The sequence below is a fragment of the Crocodylus porosus genome, unplaced genomic scaffold (assembly GCF_001723895.1).
Source record: "Crocodylus porosus isolate Cpor-Errol unplaced genomic scaffold, CroPor_comp1, whole genome shotgun sequence".
NCBI classification, from domain to species: domain Eukaryota; kingdom Metazoa; phylum Chordata; order Crocodylia; family Crocodylidae; genus Crocodylus; species Crocodylus porosus.
In genome coordinates this window covers 7,778,457-7,799,104 of record NW_017728926.1, presented here as the reverse complement: position 1 = coordinate 7,799,104, position 20,648 = coordinate 7,778,457, and the positions used below count along the sequence as shown (strand labels likewise).

At 46.6% G+C, this 20,648-nt stretch overlaps 1 protein-coding gene across 1 annotated transcript; it reads left to right on the top strand.

Annotated features, from left to right (window-relative positions):
* Positions 1–2,176: 2,176 nt before the first annotated feature.
* Positions 2,177–20,474, top strand: PLOD1 (procollagen-lysine,2-oxoglutarate 5-dioxygenase 1). Its single transcript, XM_019541711.1, has 19 exons — positions 2,177–2,224; positions 5,581–5,730; positions 6,335–6,471; positions 7,799–7,962; positions 8,488–8,600; positions 10,180–10,243; positions 11,364–11,461; positions 12,038–12,139; positions 12,291–12,422; positions 12,723–12,844; positions 13,721–13,825; positions 14,789–14,914; positions 16,167–16,308; positions 16,702–16,815; positions 17,132–17,197; positions 17,569–17,673; positions 18,231–18,377; positions 18,648–18,773; positions 19,081–20,474. Exons 1-19 carry the CDS (start codon positions 2,177–2,179, stop codon positions 19,234–19,236), a joined length of 2,217 nt encoding a protein of 738 aa, XP_019397256.1. The 3' UTR covers positions 19,237–20,474.
* The last annotated feature ends 174 nt before the right edge of the window (positions 20,475–20,648 follow it).

Here is a 20,648-nt window from a genome sequence, read left to right as displayed (position 1 = left end):
AGGGGCGCTGGGCGCTGCCGCCCGCCGCAAGCTGTGCGGGGAGGACCTGGCTCGCCCCCATGACCCGCGGAGCTGCCGTGAACAAAGGGGCTGGCGCTGGAGGAGTTCCGGAGAGGTCTCTCCTGCCAGCTCCATGCGCGGGCTCTCGGGGACAGCCGGGCTGGCACGGCCTCCCCCGGCCCTGAGGGGGAGAGCGGCTAGGAGGCGAAGGAGCAGCCTCCTTCCGTGCGTGGCCAGCAGAAACGACAAGGGTGGTGGCCAGTTTTGCTGCGATGGGGGTCTCTGTCCGCTGTGGCCTGGACGGAGACCACCCATTCGTTTGGTTTAGGACGGCTGGCGCGTGGCAGCAGGGTCGGATCGATGCCTGCAAGTGGGGCTTGAAGTGAGACGCGGGGCATCAGGCTCCATCGCAGGGAGGAGAGGAGTTACCTCTCCTCTCGCCCTTGGGAGGGGGACATGGGGGTCCTCAAAGGGGCAAGAGAACGTGTTCAAAACAGCGAGGCCTGTGTTGTGTGCCGTTTGTGGGTCGGGTTGAACTCTCTCCTATAGACGTGCGTGCTTTGCTTCTCTACTGAAATAGTTCTGTGCAGCTAGTTTGGTTTAGCGCATTCCCCTAAATTTGTGTGACAGATATTCTGCTGTAAGGCCCCTTTGTCCCAGGTTAACTGCAGGCACACAGCAGGGGGTGGTGAGGGCATTTTACCTCTACCAGCTTGGTCAAAGCAGTGCCATACTTGCTGGTAGCTGTGCCCTTCGGTGACTGCAGTAAGAGCAGCCTTTCAGCACGTACTGTGGGTCACAGGCTGCATTCCTTGTGCACCCCAAACTCTCGCTGCTTTTAGCAAGAGTTTGGCATGTACTGGGTGTACAGATCTGGGCCATTGGTAGAGGGCAGTGAGGCCCAGTGGGTAAGGCCCAGTTGAGACCAATCTCTGTTGATTGATGTAGAAAGCAGAGATGTGGGGTAGAAAATTTTCCAGTGCTTTATTTTTCTGTGGGAAATTTTCCATTTCTAAAAATTCACTGTTTCATAACATTCATTAGTAACAATGAGTGGATGCCCATACAATATTGGGCAAGCTTGGCCGGTTCAGAGTTGTAATTAATGTTTTTCAGGTGATTATCCCTAGGAAGAGCATGAGAAAGTACATATGTTTTATTGATTTGTAAACAGGAGGGTAAATACACTCGCATAATACTGCAAACCAAAACTCATGTTATGAATTGACCTGACTGGTTGCACAGGTCAAATCAAAACCAAAGCGTGGCATATCGTGCACAGTTCTTTGGGTATCCTAAACTTAGTGTGTCAACAGTTTTCAGCACCTTCGGTTTTTTCTTAAATTTAAATGGACAATGTAAGGGAAAGTACATGCTATTGTGTATAGTATGGTCTTTACATTTTTGCAAGTATTCCCATAAAAATAATTTCTTTCCCCATAAAGCTTTGAATTGGTTTGAATATAACATTTAAACCACATTAAGTGTGCTGTATTTATTTTTTTTCCTAATCAAATATTTCAGTTCAAATACTTGTGGCTATTGGGACATAAAATTAACAATGAGGGTACTTTTTTAGTTTTGTTTACTAAAAACAAGTCAAATAATCTTGCTAAATCAGATCACGCTGTATTTAGGGCGTTGGAAACTTTTCTGGAAAATTTTCCAAGTCAGAATTTTCTGGGAAACCCACATTTCTGGTAGAAAGACATACAATCGTGTCAACAGTATCTTGGTGCATTCGGTATTCATGTGAGATAATGTCACTGCAATGGTGCTTTTCACCCACATTGCTCAAAGTTCCTTATAAAGACTGGTAAGCATCATTTTCCCCCAGTTTACAGATGGGGACACTGAGGCACAAAGCATGACGTGACTGGCATAATGCCATGCAGCAGATTACTGGTAGAGCTGGGGGTAAATCTCAGGTTCCCCGTGTCCCAGTCCCTGAACCCAGTGCTACCACACATTGCAGTTCTTTGAGCCGTGGACTCCTCCGGTATCTAGCTGCCAGCCTGGGGGGAAGCATTTGGATGACCGTGCTTTACAGAAATGAAGCGGTGTTTCGGTAGGCCACAATTAACATGGGACAGAAGGTGTGCAAGGACAAAGTTGCTTTTGAGGGTTATGATACTGCCTCCCTGCAAGACTGAGCGTGCGAGAAGGGTTTGGGGTGATGGTCTTTGTGGGCTGGCTCATCTGTGAGATGTGTCTGGAAGAAGAAGTAAGGAGCTGCACTGATGACGTGGAGAAGGGAGGGGGTTTGAGGGCCTGCACAGAAGGCTTTGTGTAGGCTGCAGGGGACGGGCGTTCTCGGAAAGTTCTTGAAGTTGCCTTTTGATTTATGCGAAGTCTGCAGCCCTAAATTTGAGGAAGCAAGCGGGTAAAGGAGCAGGCGGCAGCAGCTGCCTAGCTCAGGTGGAGGCCGAAAGAGTCTCCTGGGGTGGAAAGATCTCGCTGCTGCTCAGGATTCCTCAGTGTGGGAATCCTGCTCTGTGTCTCTAAAGCCCTTCACCCCCAGACAAGTGCCAAGAAGGGAATCTTTAATGAGGGGTTTGCCTGGGCTCTCCTCTTGCAGAGGAGGACTGTGGCTTTGCTCTGGCTCTTCCCCCACCCCGCTGAATTTCCATGCTGCACAGTGAGTCCTTTCTCTAGCCTGGAAATCGGACACCTCTTCCTGTCCATCCCAGAGCCTCCTGCTCTCCCTCCAGAGGTGCCATCTGGTGCAGCAGCATTCGGGAAGTGGCATGAAACAGGCATGAACAGCTTGTTGGCTCAGGGCAACAACAGGAGGGTGAATTCCTGCTTTGTCTGGTTTGAAATTCTCCGTCCTCCCTGGGCATTCAGGCTGGAGCAGCAGCTGGGCTCCTATACAGTCTGTCTTTCTCTGTCTGCCACCGTCTGTCTTCTGCCACAGCGGGGGCTGGAAGGTCATGTCTGTTGTGCAGCCCCCTCCCTCCCCATGTGCTCCTCTCACTGGCAGCGTCCCAGGTGCTCTGAAAAGCCAGGCACTGCCCTGGTGCTCTGCATGCCAGTATATGGCTGGAGACCTTGCCAGCTTCACTGTATTCCCTGGGGAGCTACATACCTTCCTGACTAATCTACCCCCTCTGGCTAGACAGCACACAGAAGAACGTAATTAGGGACCTGTCTGTGCTGGCAAATGAGCTAGGTTTGAGGGCTAGGTTTAGGTAGAGTTCAAATCCTGCCACTGTCCTGTCTATCTTGTAGAAGTGCTCAGCAAAACAGACTTTGAATCAAACTTGAGTGTCTCTTCTTGGCTATAATCTTTCTCTGCATTTCCTTCTGATGGGAGTCAAGGATCTTATGGACTTCTTTGTAACTTCTCTTCTTCCTCAGCTGGGAATACCACACTGCCTTCATTACCCCAGTTCCAAATCTTCCCCTGCAGCTCTGCTATAGTTTTGTCCATATCCCAAAGACTGCCAAGGCTGCTCTCAGTTAGTATTTAGCACTTCACCATTTTACTTCTACAAAGTTCCAGGTCCAGCCAGAAATCCAGCTCTTGTCCAGTAGCCAGAGGTACTGGGGCCAGGGTTACCAACCCCGGATTTATTTATTTCATTGACAGTCTGCCAGCTAGTCACTGACAGCCAAACCTTACCACTGACGCATGTTTTTATTGATTTATGTTTTATATAATGTAAAGGTAACTCTTCTGTTGGCCTGCCCTCTGCTGCCAGGCCCAGGTGTAAGGGCTGGGCTCAGATGTAGGGTTTAACATCAACCATACTAAAAAAAAGTAAAAAAAAAAAAAAAAATCAGTAATTTATTTTTCTTGGGTTGGCAAGCGTGCTTGACTATAGTAGTGGTTTTACCCTGCTGTTCCTACCCCCTCCCCCCAACCCCAGCTAGAGGGTCACTACTTACCCCATACCGTGATTCCCCTGACTGCATCCTGCACCATAATACCTCTGACAGCCCAACCCCCAGCCTTACATCAGGTTGGGGATTGGGCTGTCGGAGGTATTATGGTGCAGGATGTTGCCTTCTATTAGCCTGTTGTTAATGGTTTCTTTGATGCTTAGTCAAGCTGGTTAGTGTTTTTACTGAACAGTTAGATTTTTTACTAACTTTACTAGAAGGCATTTTTGGCCTGATTTTTACTGAGAGGCAGTAAATTTACTGGCAGTTGGCAACGCTGATCAGGAAACACATCCAGCTGTGTCGGATAAATGCATATGGTACATCCATTGGGAAATGCAGTTCTCCAGTTTCCCCAGGTACACCTGCCATGTCCCCCCCAAATGGTCCTGTGTTCCAACCAGTTATTCCCGATACTGTTTGCTGATCCATTCAGTTTGCCAGAGATCCTCCCATGGGTTTTGGACAAAACTATGTGCATTCCTGCTGAGGTAAAAGTGTTAACATGAATGCCAACTCAAAAACAGAGAATTTAATTCTTCCAGCAAAAAAAGATAATTCCAGAAATTCCCACAGTGTTTTGTAATAACTGGGGAAAAAAAAGAACATAAAGATTTGACTTTGTAAGTTTAAGAAGCTGGGCATGAAAATCCAAGAGCAGGAAGGAAAAATTGTGATTGGACTTTACTCAGGCCACAGCCTCCATTCCTATATGCAATAGGAAAAACATCTGGAATGCAGCAGAAAATCAGAGCAGCAGCCTAGAAAAAAATAACAGCTGGACAAATTCTGCTCTTCCCTATGATTGTGTAAGTGCTCACTGAGAAAAGAGGGGAGCACTGAGAGGTGAAGGGAAGCAATTGCACTGATTAGATGCTTTAAAAGTAATCTAGTTTCTTACAATAGTGGATTTTTTTCACCTCCACTTCCTTTTATCTCTCTGTGAGGAAACAAAGATTTATATTTGATATCAATAAAAAAAAAAATGGTTTCTGCTTACATCCCAAATGCCATACAATGAAAAAAATAACTTGATTCATTTTCACATTTCCATACCAGGCCAGGTTCTAATCTCAGTTGCATCAGCAAAAAATGAAATTGCTTTGCTGATTTCACTGGGATTAGTTAGATTCTCCCCCAAAAATCACTGCAGTTTTCAGAGTATCTTTGCTATGTATGCCCTTTCTGGCTATGCTATGCTAACTGACACCTTCAGTGGAGCAATGTTGGGGGTCTCCAGACTGGTTTTATGCCTTTGGGGACCTCTGGCTCGGCTCCCACCAGTAGAATCCAGGAAGTAAACAGTTCCAACTCTGTAATTTAGGACAACCTCTTTTCCAAGAGGTATAAGCACCTGACTCACATGGATTAGCAGGCACTGTATGTATAGAATTCAGTCCTGACCAGTAACTTTGATCATACATTCAGGTTAGATGCTTCTTCTCACGGTCTTTCACAGACCTGTATTGTCCCAGTGAAGGAAACAACACAGACTATTGCAAACAGATGGGGTGGTTAGAGAAGAAAAGGAGTTGGGTTCCATTCCTAGATCGGTGTCAGTGGGGTGCTGAGAGCATCCCTTAACCTTCCTGTGCTTCAGGTTTCCTCTCTCTATTGGGACAGTTGTTCATTTAAGCTATCTCAACCTGGATTCAGTTTCTCCTAGGAAAGCCATTTTTAGGGTGACCTGGCAAGCTGCAAAACAAAGCAGTGAGCATCTCTCTCTTTCTCTTCTGCTTTCTTCTGTCTACAGAAAACCTGCTGGTTCTTACAGTGGCCACTAAGGAGACTGAGGGATTCACGCGTTTCAAGAGATCAGCTCAGTTCTTCAACTACAAAATCCAGGTGATGTCCAGCAACTTCCAGGGGGCAATGAACGAGGAACTTCTGGGAGGGGTTGGGGGTATGACCATAAGGGGTAACCAAGAGAACTGACCCAGTGAGGATGTTCCCTGAAGCTGTTGTGGCTGAGATGAACTGCTTGATAGCTTGAGGTGACATCTATGGCACATGAATCTCCAAAGGTAGCTGCAGTACACAGTGCTTGCATCATGACGCAATGCGAAGTTATCGTGTCCCAAGGGTGAGGGGAAGCATGGTCTGAACAACACTGGAGATCCAGCCTTGGTCATTCCATACAGAGCTGCTGTAGCATAACTCTTTGCAGCCGTATGCCTGCACCATGCCTTTCAGGGACTCTGAGTAGCACAAGGTGGTGCAGTGGGAGCTTTGCCTCTGCCATTTTCAGTATCCCTATACCGTTCCCTACCTACTTGCACTGGGAGGGCTAAGACCAATGTAGCTGTGAGCTGCCCTGTGCTCCTGGCCATGGGGGCCAGCAGTGAGAGAGCAGTTTGCTCCCCCGACAGCCAGAACACTCCTGGCTTTCTGAGGGTGATGCCTGCTGGGGGACTGAGCCCTTGGTTAAAAAATATGCTGAACCATTTAGGTGCTGGGCCTGGATGAGGAGTGGCACGGTGAAGATGACAAGGCGGCGGCTGGGGGTGGGCAGAAGGTGCGTCTCTTGAAATCAGCTCTGAAGCAGCATGCAGACAAGGAGGACTTGATCATCCTCTTCACGGAAAGGTAATGGGTTGGAAAGGACTTGCCAGGAGCCGAGTCCTGGGGTCATGTGAGGCAAGAGTTTAACAATGGGGAATTAACCGAGAAAGGAGGTTGCCTGAGGAAGGTGTTTGCAGACCTCCTGAATTCCTGTCTTCCAAGATCTGCTGAGCTTAGCTGGATGCTAATGTTAAATACATCCATGCCAACTGGGAAGTTCTCATTCAGTGGACCAAGTCCAGCCCTTGTGTTACCACTGCCTTTGCCAGGACTGAGCTTGGCCTTCTGTCTCCAAGAGATCAATAGCCTGAGTCTCTAGTTTTGGCCAGGCCTTTCCCAACAGAAGTATCTGCTTTATGAGGAGAGGCAGCCTGCAAGGTGACAGGTGTCATGGGAGCCAAAAGCCAGTCTGCCAACTGAACACAAGAACTAAATAAAAAGACCAGACTGATGGATGATATGGAGAAGAGTCCAGGCTCTGAGGACATGCTGAACCTGCACTGAAGTACTGAAGACCCAGGGGCAGTGAGTGGTGATGCAGGGAGCTATATCCACCAGTGAAATGAGCAGCTGTTGCTCACAGTAGGTTACTTTGGAAAAACAAGCCTTGCTGCAATTAAAGGCAGACCTCATTCTGGCATGCACTGGCAGGAGGGTCATGTGTAAGATACAGGAGGCAACTATTCCTCTCCTCATCTCTGGCAAGGCATCCCCATCACACTTTAAGAAAGATGTTCTTCCCATTTGTCTACAACGAGAATGATCAGAGGTTTAGGAAATGTGACCTTGGTGGAAAGGTTGAAGGAAATGCATTTGTTTAGTCTAGGAAAGAGAAGCCTGGGAGAGTGGATGGGACCTGGTAACAATCTTCCAACGTGGAAAATGTTGTTTACAGCAAGGATGGTGATGAATCCCATGTCCTCTGGGGGAGGGATGAGAAGAAATGGGCTTAGTTTGCAGCCCAGAAGATTTGGGTTAGCCATTAGGAAAACTTCTTAACCGTAAGTGTACTGAAACACTGGGGCAGACGACCCAGGGGCCTGTTGAATTCCTTCCCAGGAGGCTTTTTCCAGGAGAGCTAAACATCTGTGAAGGATGGTCTAGGTAGGCTTGATCCTGCCTCTGGGCACAGGAAGAGACTAGACTGTCCTCTTGAGATCCCATCTGGCCTTATGTTTCACTGATGGCTTTAAGTGCCATGCTCCACTGTAGGAGTCCTGCTGCCCCATAATTGACCAATAATCATGTCAGGGGCTATAGCACAAGGAAAATAAGGATTTCTAGAGTTTCTCAGTTACTTACACACTCTTAGCTCCATTCCCTCCATTTCCCTTGTTTTGTTGCCCTGTAGCTATGATGTGCTCTTTGCATCGGGCCCTGCAGAACTGCTGAAGAAGTTCAAACAGGCCAAGAGCAAGGTGGTTTTTTCAGCAGAGAACTTCATCTATCCTGACCGAAGGCTGGAAGCCAAGTACCCCCAGGTGCGAGATGGCAAGCGCTTCCTGGGCTCTGGAGGTAAGAATCAATTTGGCATCTCCCGGTATTGCATTGCCATTAGACATGGCTTTGGGAAAAGCAGATTTGTGAGAAATATAATGGGGGGTCTGGAAAACAGCATGCTGATGGAGCTAGTGGTGATAGGAACTGTGTGTGCACAGTCATAACACACAAGACAATCATGCATGAGCATGTTTTTCTCTTGTTGCAGTCCTCATGGAGGATAAGAACCCATTACTTATAGCTCACTAGGAAACTCCTTTAGCACAGGATAAAGGAGTTGGTACATTTTTGTGCTGAACTTGAAGGATTCTATCCCAAATGATGATCTGTTTGATATAGCAAAGAATGTGATGCTGTCTTTGCTTTGTTGCAGGGAGATTGAGACACACGTGTGTCCATGTGTATATGAGGACTGAGATTAGATACTTTCTTGGCAGAAGGACTGAGACTGTAATTCTATAGGACGCCCTCAAGGCATTCCCTTCTGCAGCTGAACTAAAAGCCCTGTCGTTCGTTTTACTCATTGCCTTGTTCCCACAGGATTTATAGGTTATGCTCCAAATTTGAACAAGCTGGTGGAGGACTGGAAAGGACAGGACAATGATAGCGACCAGCTCTTCTACACCAATATCTTCCTGGATCCAGAGAAAAGGGTACGTGTAAGGGAGTCCTGTTGCTTCAGACATACTTGGTGCAATTATATCTATCTCCAACTGGAAGAAAAGGTGTTGAGCTCATCTCCCCAGCTCATTCTCCTTAGGTTACCTCTTACTATAGAGTCCTCCTGGGCTTCACTTTGTCTCCCCATGATGCCTCTGTTGGCATTTGTGCATGCAAATGGTTATTGGCAAATTCAGTTTCCAATTTGATTAGCACTAACATGTTTCCTTACAGGCCCACCCTTGTATTATCCTTCCCGTTGTTTCTCCTCTAAAGTGTCCTGTGTTCTGCAAGTGTTTTTAAACCAAGGTTCATTGTACCTGAATACTAATACCAACAATATCTTACAATCAGGAAAAGTGTATTGTTTTGAACAAATAAATATTATTGTGGAGTGTTTGAAACTAGATAAGAAAGGATCGTTTCAGGGCTTGAGGATAAGGAAACAAAACTACAGTCGTAAAAGAAAACAATTGAGTCCTCAGTTTTCATCTGAAGTATATGCAAAAAGACAGGAGCAGTGAGTGGAGATGGTTTTGCTTATCCCATTGGGTCTGAGTCTAGCTCATAAGCTTTAACATGAGTTTCCGTCTCATATTCTCAATGCCATATCAGCTTAGCATAATTCCACTGACAGGAATTCAAAAACCAGCTACCAGCACTTTTCCCCTCCCTTATGTGGGGGGATGACTTGTAGAAGCTGTTGGCATGCAAGTTGGATGTGAACCTGACAAACTCCGGTCACAGCATGGCTCTGAGCAGCACAGCGTAAATGCAGATTGTCAAACTCGCTGAGCTGTGGTACAGCAGTAGTAACGAACAGCACTTGAGATGAGCATAGTTCTGTGACAGGAAGAGGGTGGAAGCAAGACTGTGTTCACAAAGGATGTTTATGCTTGGCCTGCACTGCTAAATATGTTATGACATGCAGCTTATATGTGGCTGCACAGGCTGGCAAGTGCCCTCAATGTGTTTATTTGCCTATATTATTATCCTGCCCAGTAAAGCTTCACGCTGTTCATTTATCCAGCTTTGCCTTACATAGGATAATTTGGAAAAGGAAGAATTGCTCAGAGCAGACTGAAGCTGAGACTCACTGGAAGGGTTTGAAGGTTTATTGGAGGATATGCAGGTAATCAGGGGAGTACAGTACCACCTAATTCAGCACGTGGACCATCACAGAAATTGTCTCCAAGCACGAGGGACAACAAATAGCAGAGAGAGGAAAGGAGGCATAGGCAAGGAAAATTACATTTTCAGATGAGATCTAAAAGCAGATGGAGCCTCCCTAAGGCTTGGTGTTGGGAGGATGAGGCTGTTACCAGGAGTTGCAAAGAAGAAGACTTCACTAATAATAGTGAGATGTTAGGAAAGGACAGAGGTAATCAGTGTTACTTCAGTGAAAATACGAGAGCTCCTAAAGGTTTGAGAGGTAAGGGGGCTACATTGATTTGTTCTAGCAAAAGATCAGGTCCCTGCTTTTGTACCTGCACTGAATAATGGGGCGCATGGGCTGGTAGGGCACATGGCTGTTCGTAGTCTAAATGGGGTCTTTTATTTCACTGTTTAAAGGAAAGTATCAACATCAGCTTGGATCGAAGAAGCCGGATCTTCCAAAACCTGAATGGAGCATTAGGTGAGAGGAGAGTGCAAGGCAGTTGCCTGCTGATACACAAGAGTTGCACGGGGGCAGAAGTAGCTAACATGCAAACCCATGCTGAAACCAGGTTTTGGTTCACTGCTTTGCCCCAGGATCCTGCAATTTGTTTTCTTTCCCCACTGTGCCCAAACTGAATTTGTGATCTGATCCTGTCCCTGTGTGTAAGAAGGCAGTCAGGTTTTCCCTTCCACACTTCCTCACTGCTTCGATCGCCACATATGTCAAATGACATTAGTTTTGGGCAGTGAAAGCAGGAGGAACCTGTTGGCAGGTAATAACACAACCCCTGCTGCCTTGTTCACAGCATTGGACTGAAAGATGTAAGAAGTGGGAAGCAGGTGAGATGAAGCCAGACGCCATGTAAGCGCTAGGTCACAATGTGCTTTCAGCCATTCGGTTATTCCACCCTTGGCAAAATAATCTACCCATGTCTTTTCCTGAGGCAAGGGAGTGAGGGATTTATTTGGTGTTATTATATTCTTTTCGCCTGATTTTCATCATTTGGGTTTTATCACTAGGGTGTTTGGAGGGCTTGTTCTTAGCATACCAGGGAGTGACTGGAGTTTGTCTAGACTAGTCCTTTTCTTGGAAGATTTTGCTTTGCTAAGCATACACCCTGATCAGTCCCCTTGCATTCAGAGGGATTCTGTGAGTAGATGGATCAGAGGGGAAGACATTGGGACTGTGAAGGAAGTGCACAATTCAGAGATGGATCTTTCCCAGCACTGTGCTGGTGCTGAGCAGTTCCGAACAACATATTCTTTACCTATTCCTGTTTTAAAGAGCCCCAGTTGCTCTTGGGAGACTGCCTGACAGTTTAATGGTTTCACCTTCTAGGAAAGTTTTAGTGATACTTTCCTTTGGCTCAGCCCCTTCCTTCCTAATTCCACTCCCTTTCAAACACCCTAAATAATTCCACTCCCTGTTCAACATGGTCTGTATCACCCAAATGCCAGTAGATGGTTGACCAGCTTTTTTCCCCCACCCTCCACAACCTTTCCAGCTACAGTTTGCAGCAGAGCGTCAGGTAAGTCGGGACGTTGTCAGCTGCTCCTAAAACATCCTACAGATAATGCTGCTGTGATGTGATTTCCAGATGAGGTGGTTCTGAAGTTTGAAAATTCCCGAGTGAGAGCAAGAAATTTACTGTATGACACCCTCCCTGTGATGATTCATGGCAATGGACCCACCAAGGTAAGCAGGAGTCTGGAGAGAGAGGTTAGGTGTGAACTCATAGCAACAGATCTCTTTCTGGGTAGAGTTACTGAAGTGAATCCTGGGGGACTGCTGGGAAATTAGGGTCCTATCTCCACCTACTATCTGATCCCCCCAGAGAGCTGTAATTCAGTGGGGATTGGATGACACCAGATACATTGGCAAAATAGGGAGCTCTTTGATATTGGGTCCTTGGTTCAAACCAAGATCAAGTGTCGTCACATAATGAACATTCAGGTCCAACATGTCATAAGCCTGTGGTTGTGGTCAGGCTCTGACTGGATGGGTATGCACAGCACTAACTGTCACCATTGGTCCACTTCTTACCAGTCTCAGCACCTAGATGCCAAGGTCTGATGGCCCATGGGGACTGAATTGTGCTGTTGCTCCACATCATGCACTGTCTCAACACCATCAGTATTCTCCACTACATGAAGCTAGACCTCCAGCCCTGTACCCATGTCAGTTGTTTTCTTGCAAGGGGGAGAAGGGACTCGAGGCTGATGATGGAACTGGTCTGAGACGAGCTAGAGCTTGGGGGCTTTGCTTTTGTAGCTGCAGCTGAACTACCTGGGAAATTACATACCACGGATCTGGACATTTGAGACAGGCTGCACTGTGTGTGACGAAGATGGAAGAAGTCTCACCGGGTACAAGGTAAGGACTGACCTGGTGCAAAGCTACAGAAGAGAGTTCCTATGTCTGCAGCTCAAAATGTTCTGGAGCTTCCCTGGAGGCTGGGAGGTATGGGCAGGGGTTTGGAGCTGAATGGTGGCCCTCATGTCTCTATCTGTCTTGTTGAATGCAGGATGAGGAGTTGCCCTTCATTCTGATAGGGATTTTTATCGAGCAGCCCACTCCCTTCTTCTCCCAATTCCTTAAGAGGCTTCAGACCCTCCACTACCCAAAGAAACGGACTCAGCTCTTCATTCACAACCATGTAAGTCACATCAGCTCTCGGTTGTGCTGGCAAACAAGGGAAAGCATAACCCCTGCCACATCCCAGAAGCTTTTGCAACCTCTCCCCAAACTCCAGGGGTCTGTAAGTGAGACACAGCTGATGTGCTCATTTGCTAGAGGTACATGCATTGCCTCTCTCCAGCTATGAAGAAGGAAGGAAAAGTACAGATCATGTACTTTGGCACTGCCAGAGTCTCTGAAGCTGGCCTGCTGGTGAGCTTTGACTTGGCTCCTGTGGGCACTGGTAGCTTACTCTTGGCTCATTTTCCTTTCTGTGTAGGAGGAACATCACCGGTTACAGGTGGACACATTTGTCAAGGAGCACGGCAAAGAGTATCACGCCATCAAAGTGATTGGGCCAGATGAGCAGTTGGAGAATGCTGAAGCCCGTCACCTGGGCATGTAAGGGAAGAGACTGGGGGGAATGGACAGGTTTCAGGAACATACCTACAGTCTAGGCTCAGCAACACAAGCTTCTCCTTACTAGGAGGGGCTTCTTGCATCCAGGCTAGGTGGTCCATGGGCATTAGAACAGAAGGGCACAGAAGAAGGTTCAGGCATAGCTTTGTAGTTCTATGGGGTAATACGGATTTAGCAATGGGGCCTTGCGTAACACTGGAAGAGCACTTGCACTTCCCCTAATGTGTTTGTTTAGATGGAACTTGTCTGGACTGACAGCACTGAAAGCCTCCCCCTTGCAGAAGAGGTTCTCTGACCAGCTGCTCTGAAAAGCCTCTCTCACAAAATCCACCCCCTGACCACGTGGCATCAGCTTCCCCACTCTGCAGCCAGCCTGCATACTGTCCTTGGCAGGAAATGTCTTGGCCCATGATACTGTCCAGCTGATGTATATAAAAGCCAGGCTAGATTTGCAGGTGAAAGAAACAGCCTCCCACAGCCTGTGTGCAAATATTCTGGCCTCAGATGGATCATGTTCATTGTTCATTTAATCTTCCAGAGCAACAACCTCCCCCAGCCCACACCCCCTCCTATCAGAGAAAATCTCATGATCTGAGCCACACTTTTTCATTCATGGCAGGGTTCTTCTGCAGGGAAATAACCAGATACCTTTTACTTCTTTGCTCAGACATAGGGTTTTAAAGCTCCCTTCCCCAGATGTGGGGCAAGGGGTAGATCTGCAGTCACAAACCGGAGAAGAAAAACACCATGATCCTCCAAGAGAAAGCCCTGATCATTGTAAAAGCCTTTCCTGTTATCCTGTTAATTCTTGCTCTGTCCCAAGTGGATTTCCACCTGAACTTTGGACTCTGTTTGTAGGGATTTGTGCAGACAGGACCCCAGCTGTGAGTATTACCTCAGCCTGGATGCTGATGTGGTTCTGAAGAACCCGGAGACTGTGCGGATCCTGATTGAACAGAACAAGTGAGTCGTTCCATTTGAGCAGTCCTTACTGGGCAGGTTTCGGGTGGAGTGACATGGCGACGGCCTCCATCCTTGGGAAATAGGGAAGGGATAAGAGAACATTGCTGAGAATGGAATGTAAGGCTTGGTTACCATAGAGTTGGACCCAAACAGCAGGCCTTAGATGTAAAAACATCCCTGATTTTGCCTTTCCCTTTTTGGAGCAGAGACCAACTCAACCTACATTGTTGGAAACAGATGGTCAAGAATCAGAATAATTTTTTCCGATCCAGATTTGGGTTATAATCCAGATTTGGATCCACATTTCAAACATCCTGAAGTCGAGGTTTAAATTCAGGTGTAGATTATTGGTATGGCCCACTGTAGAGACAGGGAAATCTGGATATGAATCCAGGGTGGGAGTCTAGGGACTGGGAAGAAAAAGTGCAAAAGAGTTGGATTCAGAAAGACAGATCCAGTGTAAAGGAGCTCTGTTGACTTCAGTAATGCAAGACTGGTTTACAGTATTGGTCTAGGGAATTAATTTTAAGATCACAGGTCATTAGAAACTTCCAAGCCACAGAGGCTGTGAATGGGACCTGATTCTCCTTTCTTTGCCCATCTGTGGTTCAGAGTTTTAAGTATGCTTGCAATATTGAAAAGTCAAGTAGAGTAGAAAAGGGCAAGAATGGTCTTGAATGAAATATTTTTACCCCTCCCTCCCCTGCCCATCTTTAAGAAAAAGGTTGTGCAGGAGCCAGGGACTATGTTTCAGAGTGGACTGACTACAGGCTGCAGTTAGGTACAGGCTCAAGGCTGAAGCCTGCCCTTCCTTACACAGGTACCTCTGTCACACTCAGTGAGAGCAGTATCTGTATGTATGGGGAGAATGGCTCCTCATGGCCTTCAGATTTGGAAATCCTTCACTTGCCCTCCCATGGTAAAACCCTTCCCTACAATCTTTCCTTCCCCTTGTACCCACAGGCAGGTGATTGCCCCACTGGTGAGCCGTCATGGGAAGTTGTGGTCAAATTTCTGGGGGGCCTTGAGCCCTGAGGGATACTATGCCCGCTCGGAGGACTACGTGGATATCGTTCAAAGGCGGAGGGTGTGAGTATGGCAAGATCTCCTTGTCAGTCAGAATCCTTTCTATGCAAGGTTGGCTTGGTACAAACTCAGCAGCTGGGGAGCTTGTAGCTTTAAATCAGTTTAAAGCTAACTGGAAGCCAGGTACAAGAGTAATAGACAGTCACTATATAAGAAAAGGAAAGGAAGGTTGGTCTCTCAGTTTGGAGCTATTTTAGCTGCCATACACACTAGAAGGAATATGGTCCAGTGGCTGGAGCTGGGGGCTGAGCACTAGGGGTCCTGGATCACAGATTCATGGTCTGACCTTGGACAAGTCACCTGACCTCCTCACATGTACCTCACCCTCCTATCCACATCCTATCCCTATGAACAATAGACAAATGGGCGTTAATTATCCCATGTGAGCCCATCCTTTAGGACACAGTGTTTGCAAAGCTCTGTGTGGTTCTCAGATGCATAGTGCTGTAAGTATGCAGTCTTACTGGTGATGCTGAGTGCAGCCTGGAGGGGCTTTTCCTGGGGTTCCTGCATGGCATTTTGCTGGGTGGCTGCAGGATTTTTTTAATTGATCTTGTGACAAGCTGATATTCAAAAATAGCAACACTGTTTATACTGATATGTTTAGGATTCAGTCTAGCCCTTAGCCCTTTGAGACCCAATCCTGCAGCTTCTACTTATGTGAGAGGCCTCAATGGGTAGTTATGTACTACACTGCTTTTTGGGATGGGAGCAGCAAGTCTGCCCCTTAGCTTTACTAGAAATGGAGAGGAGGGTATTGCAGAGAGCCTTTTGGATACTTGATGTTTTTGAAAGGTTCAGATCCCTCAACGGAGGTTGGAGAGAGAACTGTAACCAACTTCTTGTTCTGTGGCTGCCTCTGTATAGCAACCAGCACAGCTGAGGTCCTGATTTAAGGATTTAGGGTGTTGTAGTAATATTCTGATGTGAGAGTTGGCTTTTGCCCTGATGGTTGCTCTAGTTCCTTTTAAATCTATGGAATGACTTGGTAGGAAGTGGCTCAGGCCCTTAGTGGTGTGCCCAACAGGAACATGTGGCAATAGTTCCTTGACCTTTGCAGTTGCCAAGGGTTTGTGTGGCCCAAAAGGTGTGGGCCACTTGCTAATACTGCCTGGATGGGCCACACCTATCAATGCACCTCTTCCCCACGGTTCCCAGCAGGGGTGGCATGTACTTGACTTGCGAGCCTGCAGTGACCCGCCGTCTTTGTCCTGTTGCTGCTTTGTGTCTAACCCTCCCTCTTGCCATCTTGCAGCGGGATCTGGAATGTTCCCTACATTTCCAACATCTATCTGATAAAAGGCAAAACCCTGAGATCTGAACTCGACCAAGGAAATCTCTTCCAGAGTAGCAAGCTGGATGCAGACATGGCTTTCTGCCAGAATGTCCGGGATCGGGTCAGTAGAGAAAAGCAAGCGGCTACTTGAAGGGAGCTGAGGCTGGGAGAAGATGACAGGAATGAGAGGTTTTGGGCCCCCGTTACCTCTGTGCCTATTCTGTGGGGAGAAATGAAATCCTGCATACCAGCTGGGAAGGGATCTCTGCCTGTGGCCTGTAAATACAGACGGGGGCTACTGTAACCAGAGATCAGATCTGCCTTTGACCCACCCATGCAGCTCTGAATATGGATGTCAGTGGGAACTGCATACACACACTTTAGACAGGCAGCTGGGAGCAGACTGGATGGGGGCATGGTACCATTGCAACCAGAAAGAGGCCCAGAACTTTGTCTTGCACCATCGTCCACTCTGGGCTGTCCCAGCCTGATTTTGGTTTGCTCTCTCTTGCAGGGGGTCTTCATGTTCCTGACAAACCGGCATTCGTTTGGACATATACTTTCTCTGGAGAATTATGAAACAACTCATCTTCACAATGACCTCTGGCAGATCTTCAGCAACCCAGAGGTGAGGTACCCTGCATGGTGAGTGGATCTGTCACACTGGGGTAGGGTAAGAAGGTCCGGCTCCAGCATTCTCATCAGATAGAAAATCCAGGCTCTGTTATGTGAGATTGTTTCTGTAAGGGTTTCACTGAAGCAGAACTGCAGGGCTTTGAGGAAGGGCATTTGACTCGTAAAGACCTTTGGGCCCCAGAGTTTCAGAGCCCATGAACTGTCCTCTGCTTTCTCTCTCTGCAAACAGAAGGAAGGTTATGACTGCATATGACCTTATACTATATCCAGGCTCCACAGAAGTGACCTTTTACTTGTCTTTACCACAGGACTGGGAAGAAAAGTACATCCATGAAAACTACACTGCAGCCCTGAAAGGGAAGCTTGTGGAGATGGTAAGAAAGTACTGTCCGTGTTCCTCAGCAAGGCCTTCCTGCTTCTGCAGGAAGTAATTCCACTGGAGATGGGGTTGCCTCAGAGAACTTCAGTCCAAAAAATAGTGATCCTCTCTTAGTTTACAAGTGTCCTTAGGGACAAATCCTGCTGCCAGCAGCATATATTTGGGTCTGTCAATTCCACTGGGAAGTGGGCACATGAATCAGAAGGCAGAACCCAACCCAGCATGACCAAATCCTAAATGTTCATTCAACTCGCCTTTCTTCCTCCTCTTACCTAAAACATCTGGCTTTCTTCCTCTTGTCCAGCTCTGTCTCTCTGCCTCTTTTTACCCTCCTCCTGTTTTCATGTGTTCTTTCTCTTTCTCTAGCCTTGCCCAGATGTTTACTGGTTCCCTATATTCACTGACACCGCCTGTGATGAGCTGGTAGAAGAAATGGAGAATTTTGGCCAATGGTCTGCTGGAGGGAATGTGGTAAGAAAACTGGGGGCTTTCTGGGTTACAGTTTTTGCCACTTGCAGTGAGTATCTGGTAGCATTTGCAGCGCACTACAGGAGACTGTTTAATGCAGTAACTAAAATAAGGGGCTGGGTCAGGGCTCTGAGTTCTATTTCCAGGTCTGCACCTGACTCACCACATAATTTTGTCCTTGTGCCCAAATTTTTAATTATTTGGTTGATTTTTTTTTTCCTGCTTCCCTGTTTGAGATGAAGTAGACTGGATTTTCAGAGGTCACAAGCTTCAGCAGCTTCTATTGACTTCTACTGGTATTGCTGCACATGTATATATTTGAGCATCTGAGATGGTGACCATTTTTGAAAATGTGGGCCCTAACCTCCCTGTACCCTGAGCACCCCTCTGTCAAATGGGGATTATAATACCTGCTTATTCTTAGGCTTAATGAATGCCTGCAATCAACTTCACAGGCCTAGAAAGCCTGCTAGAGATATAACATTAAGTTACTATCAGAAGCCAGTATTTGTATGCTTCAAGATACTAATCATCAAATATCTCTGGTGTTTCAATTACAGGACAACAGAATACAAGGAGGATACGAAAACGTCCCAACTATTGACATTCACATGAACCAAATAAGGTTTGAAAGGGAGTGGTACAAGTTCCTTCTGGAATACATTGCTCCCATCACAGAGAAATTGTACCCGGGCTACTATACTAAGGTAGGCATTGAAAACCATACTTCCTGGACACTGTCACACAGTCAGCCGTGACTGAAAAATCTTTATTGTACATTCTGCCTTCCAAAAATAAGATGCATGCTTTATTTTTTTTTTATTTTTTTTGGGGGGGGGGGGGGGGGGGGTTGTTGTATGTGAGAAAGTACAATACCTTTGGATATTACACCAACGATATACCCATAACCTATAGCTGAATGCCCTCTGAGAGCTGTAACTGGCAATATGTTTATGGGTTTCTTTTCTCTCCGGCAGACACAGTTTGAGCTGGCCTTTGTTGTGCGTTACAGACCTGATGAGCAACCTTCCTTGGTGCCTCACCATGATGCCTCTACCTTCACCATCAACATTGCCCTGAACCATGTAGGAATAGATTATGAGGTAAGAGTCCATGTAGAAGAAGGGCATTCTGAAAGTGTCCCTGTCCAGTCTCAGACTAGACCACCCAGTGCAGCTCCCAGTTCATCCTAGACAGCTGACACCCTCCTAAATCCCTGCCAATTAGCAACTATGTTTGAATTGCAAAATTTCCTAGAGGCAGACCCAAGATGGGAGCTAGTGGGGGCTTCCCAGGCTATCAGGGAGGAGTCAGTGAACTCTGAAGGCTGCTGGGACAGTGCCAGAATAATTTCTCTTACATGTAGTTGCTGGCACTTAGCTCGGGTCTCTCTGGTTTTATTTCACGCAGGGAGGAGGTTGCCGGTTTCTGCGCTACAACTGCTCTGTACGAGCTCCTCGGAAGGGTTGGACACTCATGCATCCAGGACGCCTGACACATTATCATGAGGGTCTTCCGACCACAAAAGGGACCCGTTATATTGCAGTGTCTTTTCTTGACCCGTAGAGGTAGGCTTCACAAGAAGGACTTTTCCCCAGCACCCCTCACTGCTGAGTGGGAGCAGGGAATGCTGCTGAGAGTCTCTGAAGCATTGATCAAAGCTATTTGGATGATGATTTCTAATGCTGTTTTAAGACTGCTGTTGGAAGCTCTCTCCTGTCACACTGCAGGTCATCCCTAGGGGCCTAGCTATAGAATTTGGATGGGGATTCTTTGTGTCTTTCTTTCCCATGTTACTCATGATTTGCTATTTCTTGGAAGTGCTGTTTACTTGGACTCTTAGGCATTACTTTCCAGAGTGTTTTCTTGAACAGAAAATCCAGTTGTATGGAGGCAGGTCACCTCTTTATTCTTCCCACCAGCCCTTCTCCCAAAGATCCAGAACTCTGTTTCTGTCCACCATATAAACAGGAACAGACACTAGGGAATAATTTCTGAACACTACTCCAACGATATGTTAGGTGTGAAGTCATGGAGCTGGCTCCAGTATTGGGGAGCAGCATCTTAGTAGTTGAAATACTGAATGAATCTGAATAGCCAGAGCCTGAACTTCATCTTCCTCATACCTCTTCAAAGTTAGTTGGTTGTTAAATACAGCAATGATGGTAACATACATAGATCCTGTTAGCCAAACTGTAGTTAGATTATGTCATTCTACTTCTGGGTTTAGGTGAAAGATCTCATCCTAACTTTTTTTTTTTGGTGCAGCTAGAAGGAAATTTGCATGTTTTACCAAACTGTGTGTGTCTCTGGGTATGTGTAAGTGACCTCTTAGAAAAGGAATGCTATGTAGAACAGGATATTTGAGATATTGTGTACTGAAGTCTTTCACTTCTGTTACTGGTTCAGATCTATCCCATATTAATGTCAAAAGTTGTAACCTTCCTGTAGCTGTTCATAAAATCATAGGAAAGTAGGGCTGGAAAGGACCACATGAGGTCATCTAGTACAACCCCTGTTCACTGGCCTCTCCAAAATGTTCTTGATGGTGTCAGTCCAGTTCCCAGGTCAAGTGCCGATATTACATTGAACTTTGACTGGCCTCCTGAATCTACCCTAAGTAGGCCATGGAGATTAAGTTGTTTTTTCACAGCTAGAGGATATTATTGCCAATCGTCACTTAAATATTCCAAATATTACATACGCATCTCCCTGAAAAATGTTGGTTTTGTTACTGGAGGTATGGCTGGAAGGTGTTCAGATACTAGGGTGAAGTGTTTGGGATAAGAATTGATATAGTATAGAATAGAATCATGGGGGAGGCATAGTGGGGGGCCGGTATAGAAGAAACAAGACCCATGGTGTATCAACTCTGCTTACTGAATGGAGGATTTTAGTCTCCAGGTCTACCGATCTAGGATGTTCCATGAACACTGCATTCACACAGAATGTTTTTAAAAATAAATTACGTCTAAAAC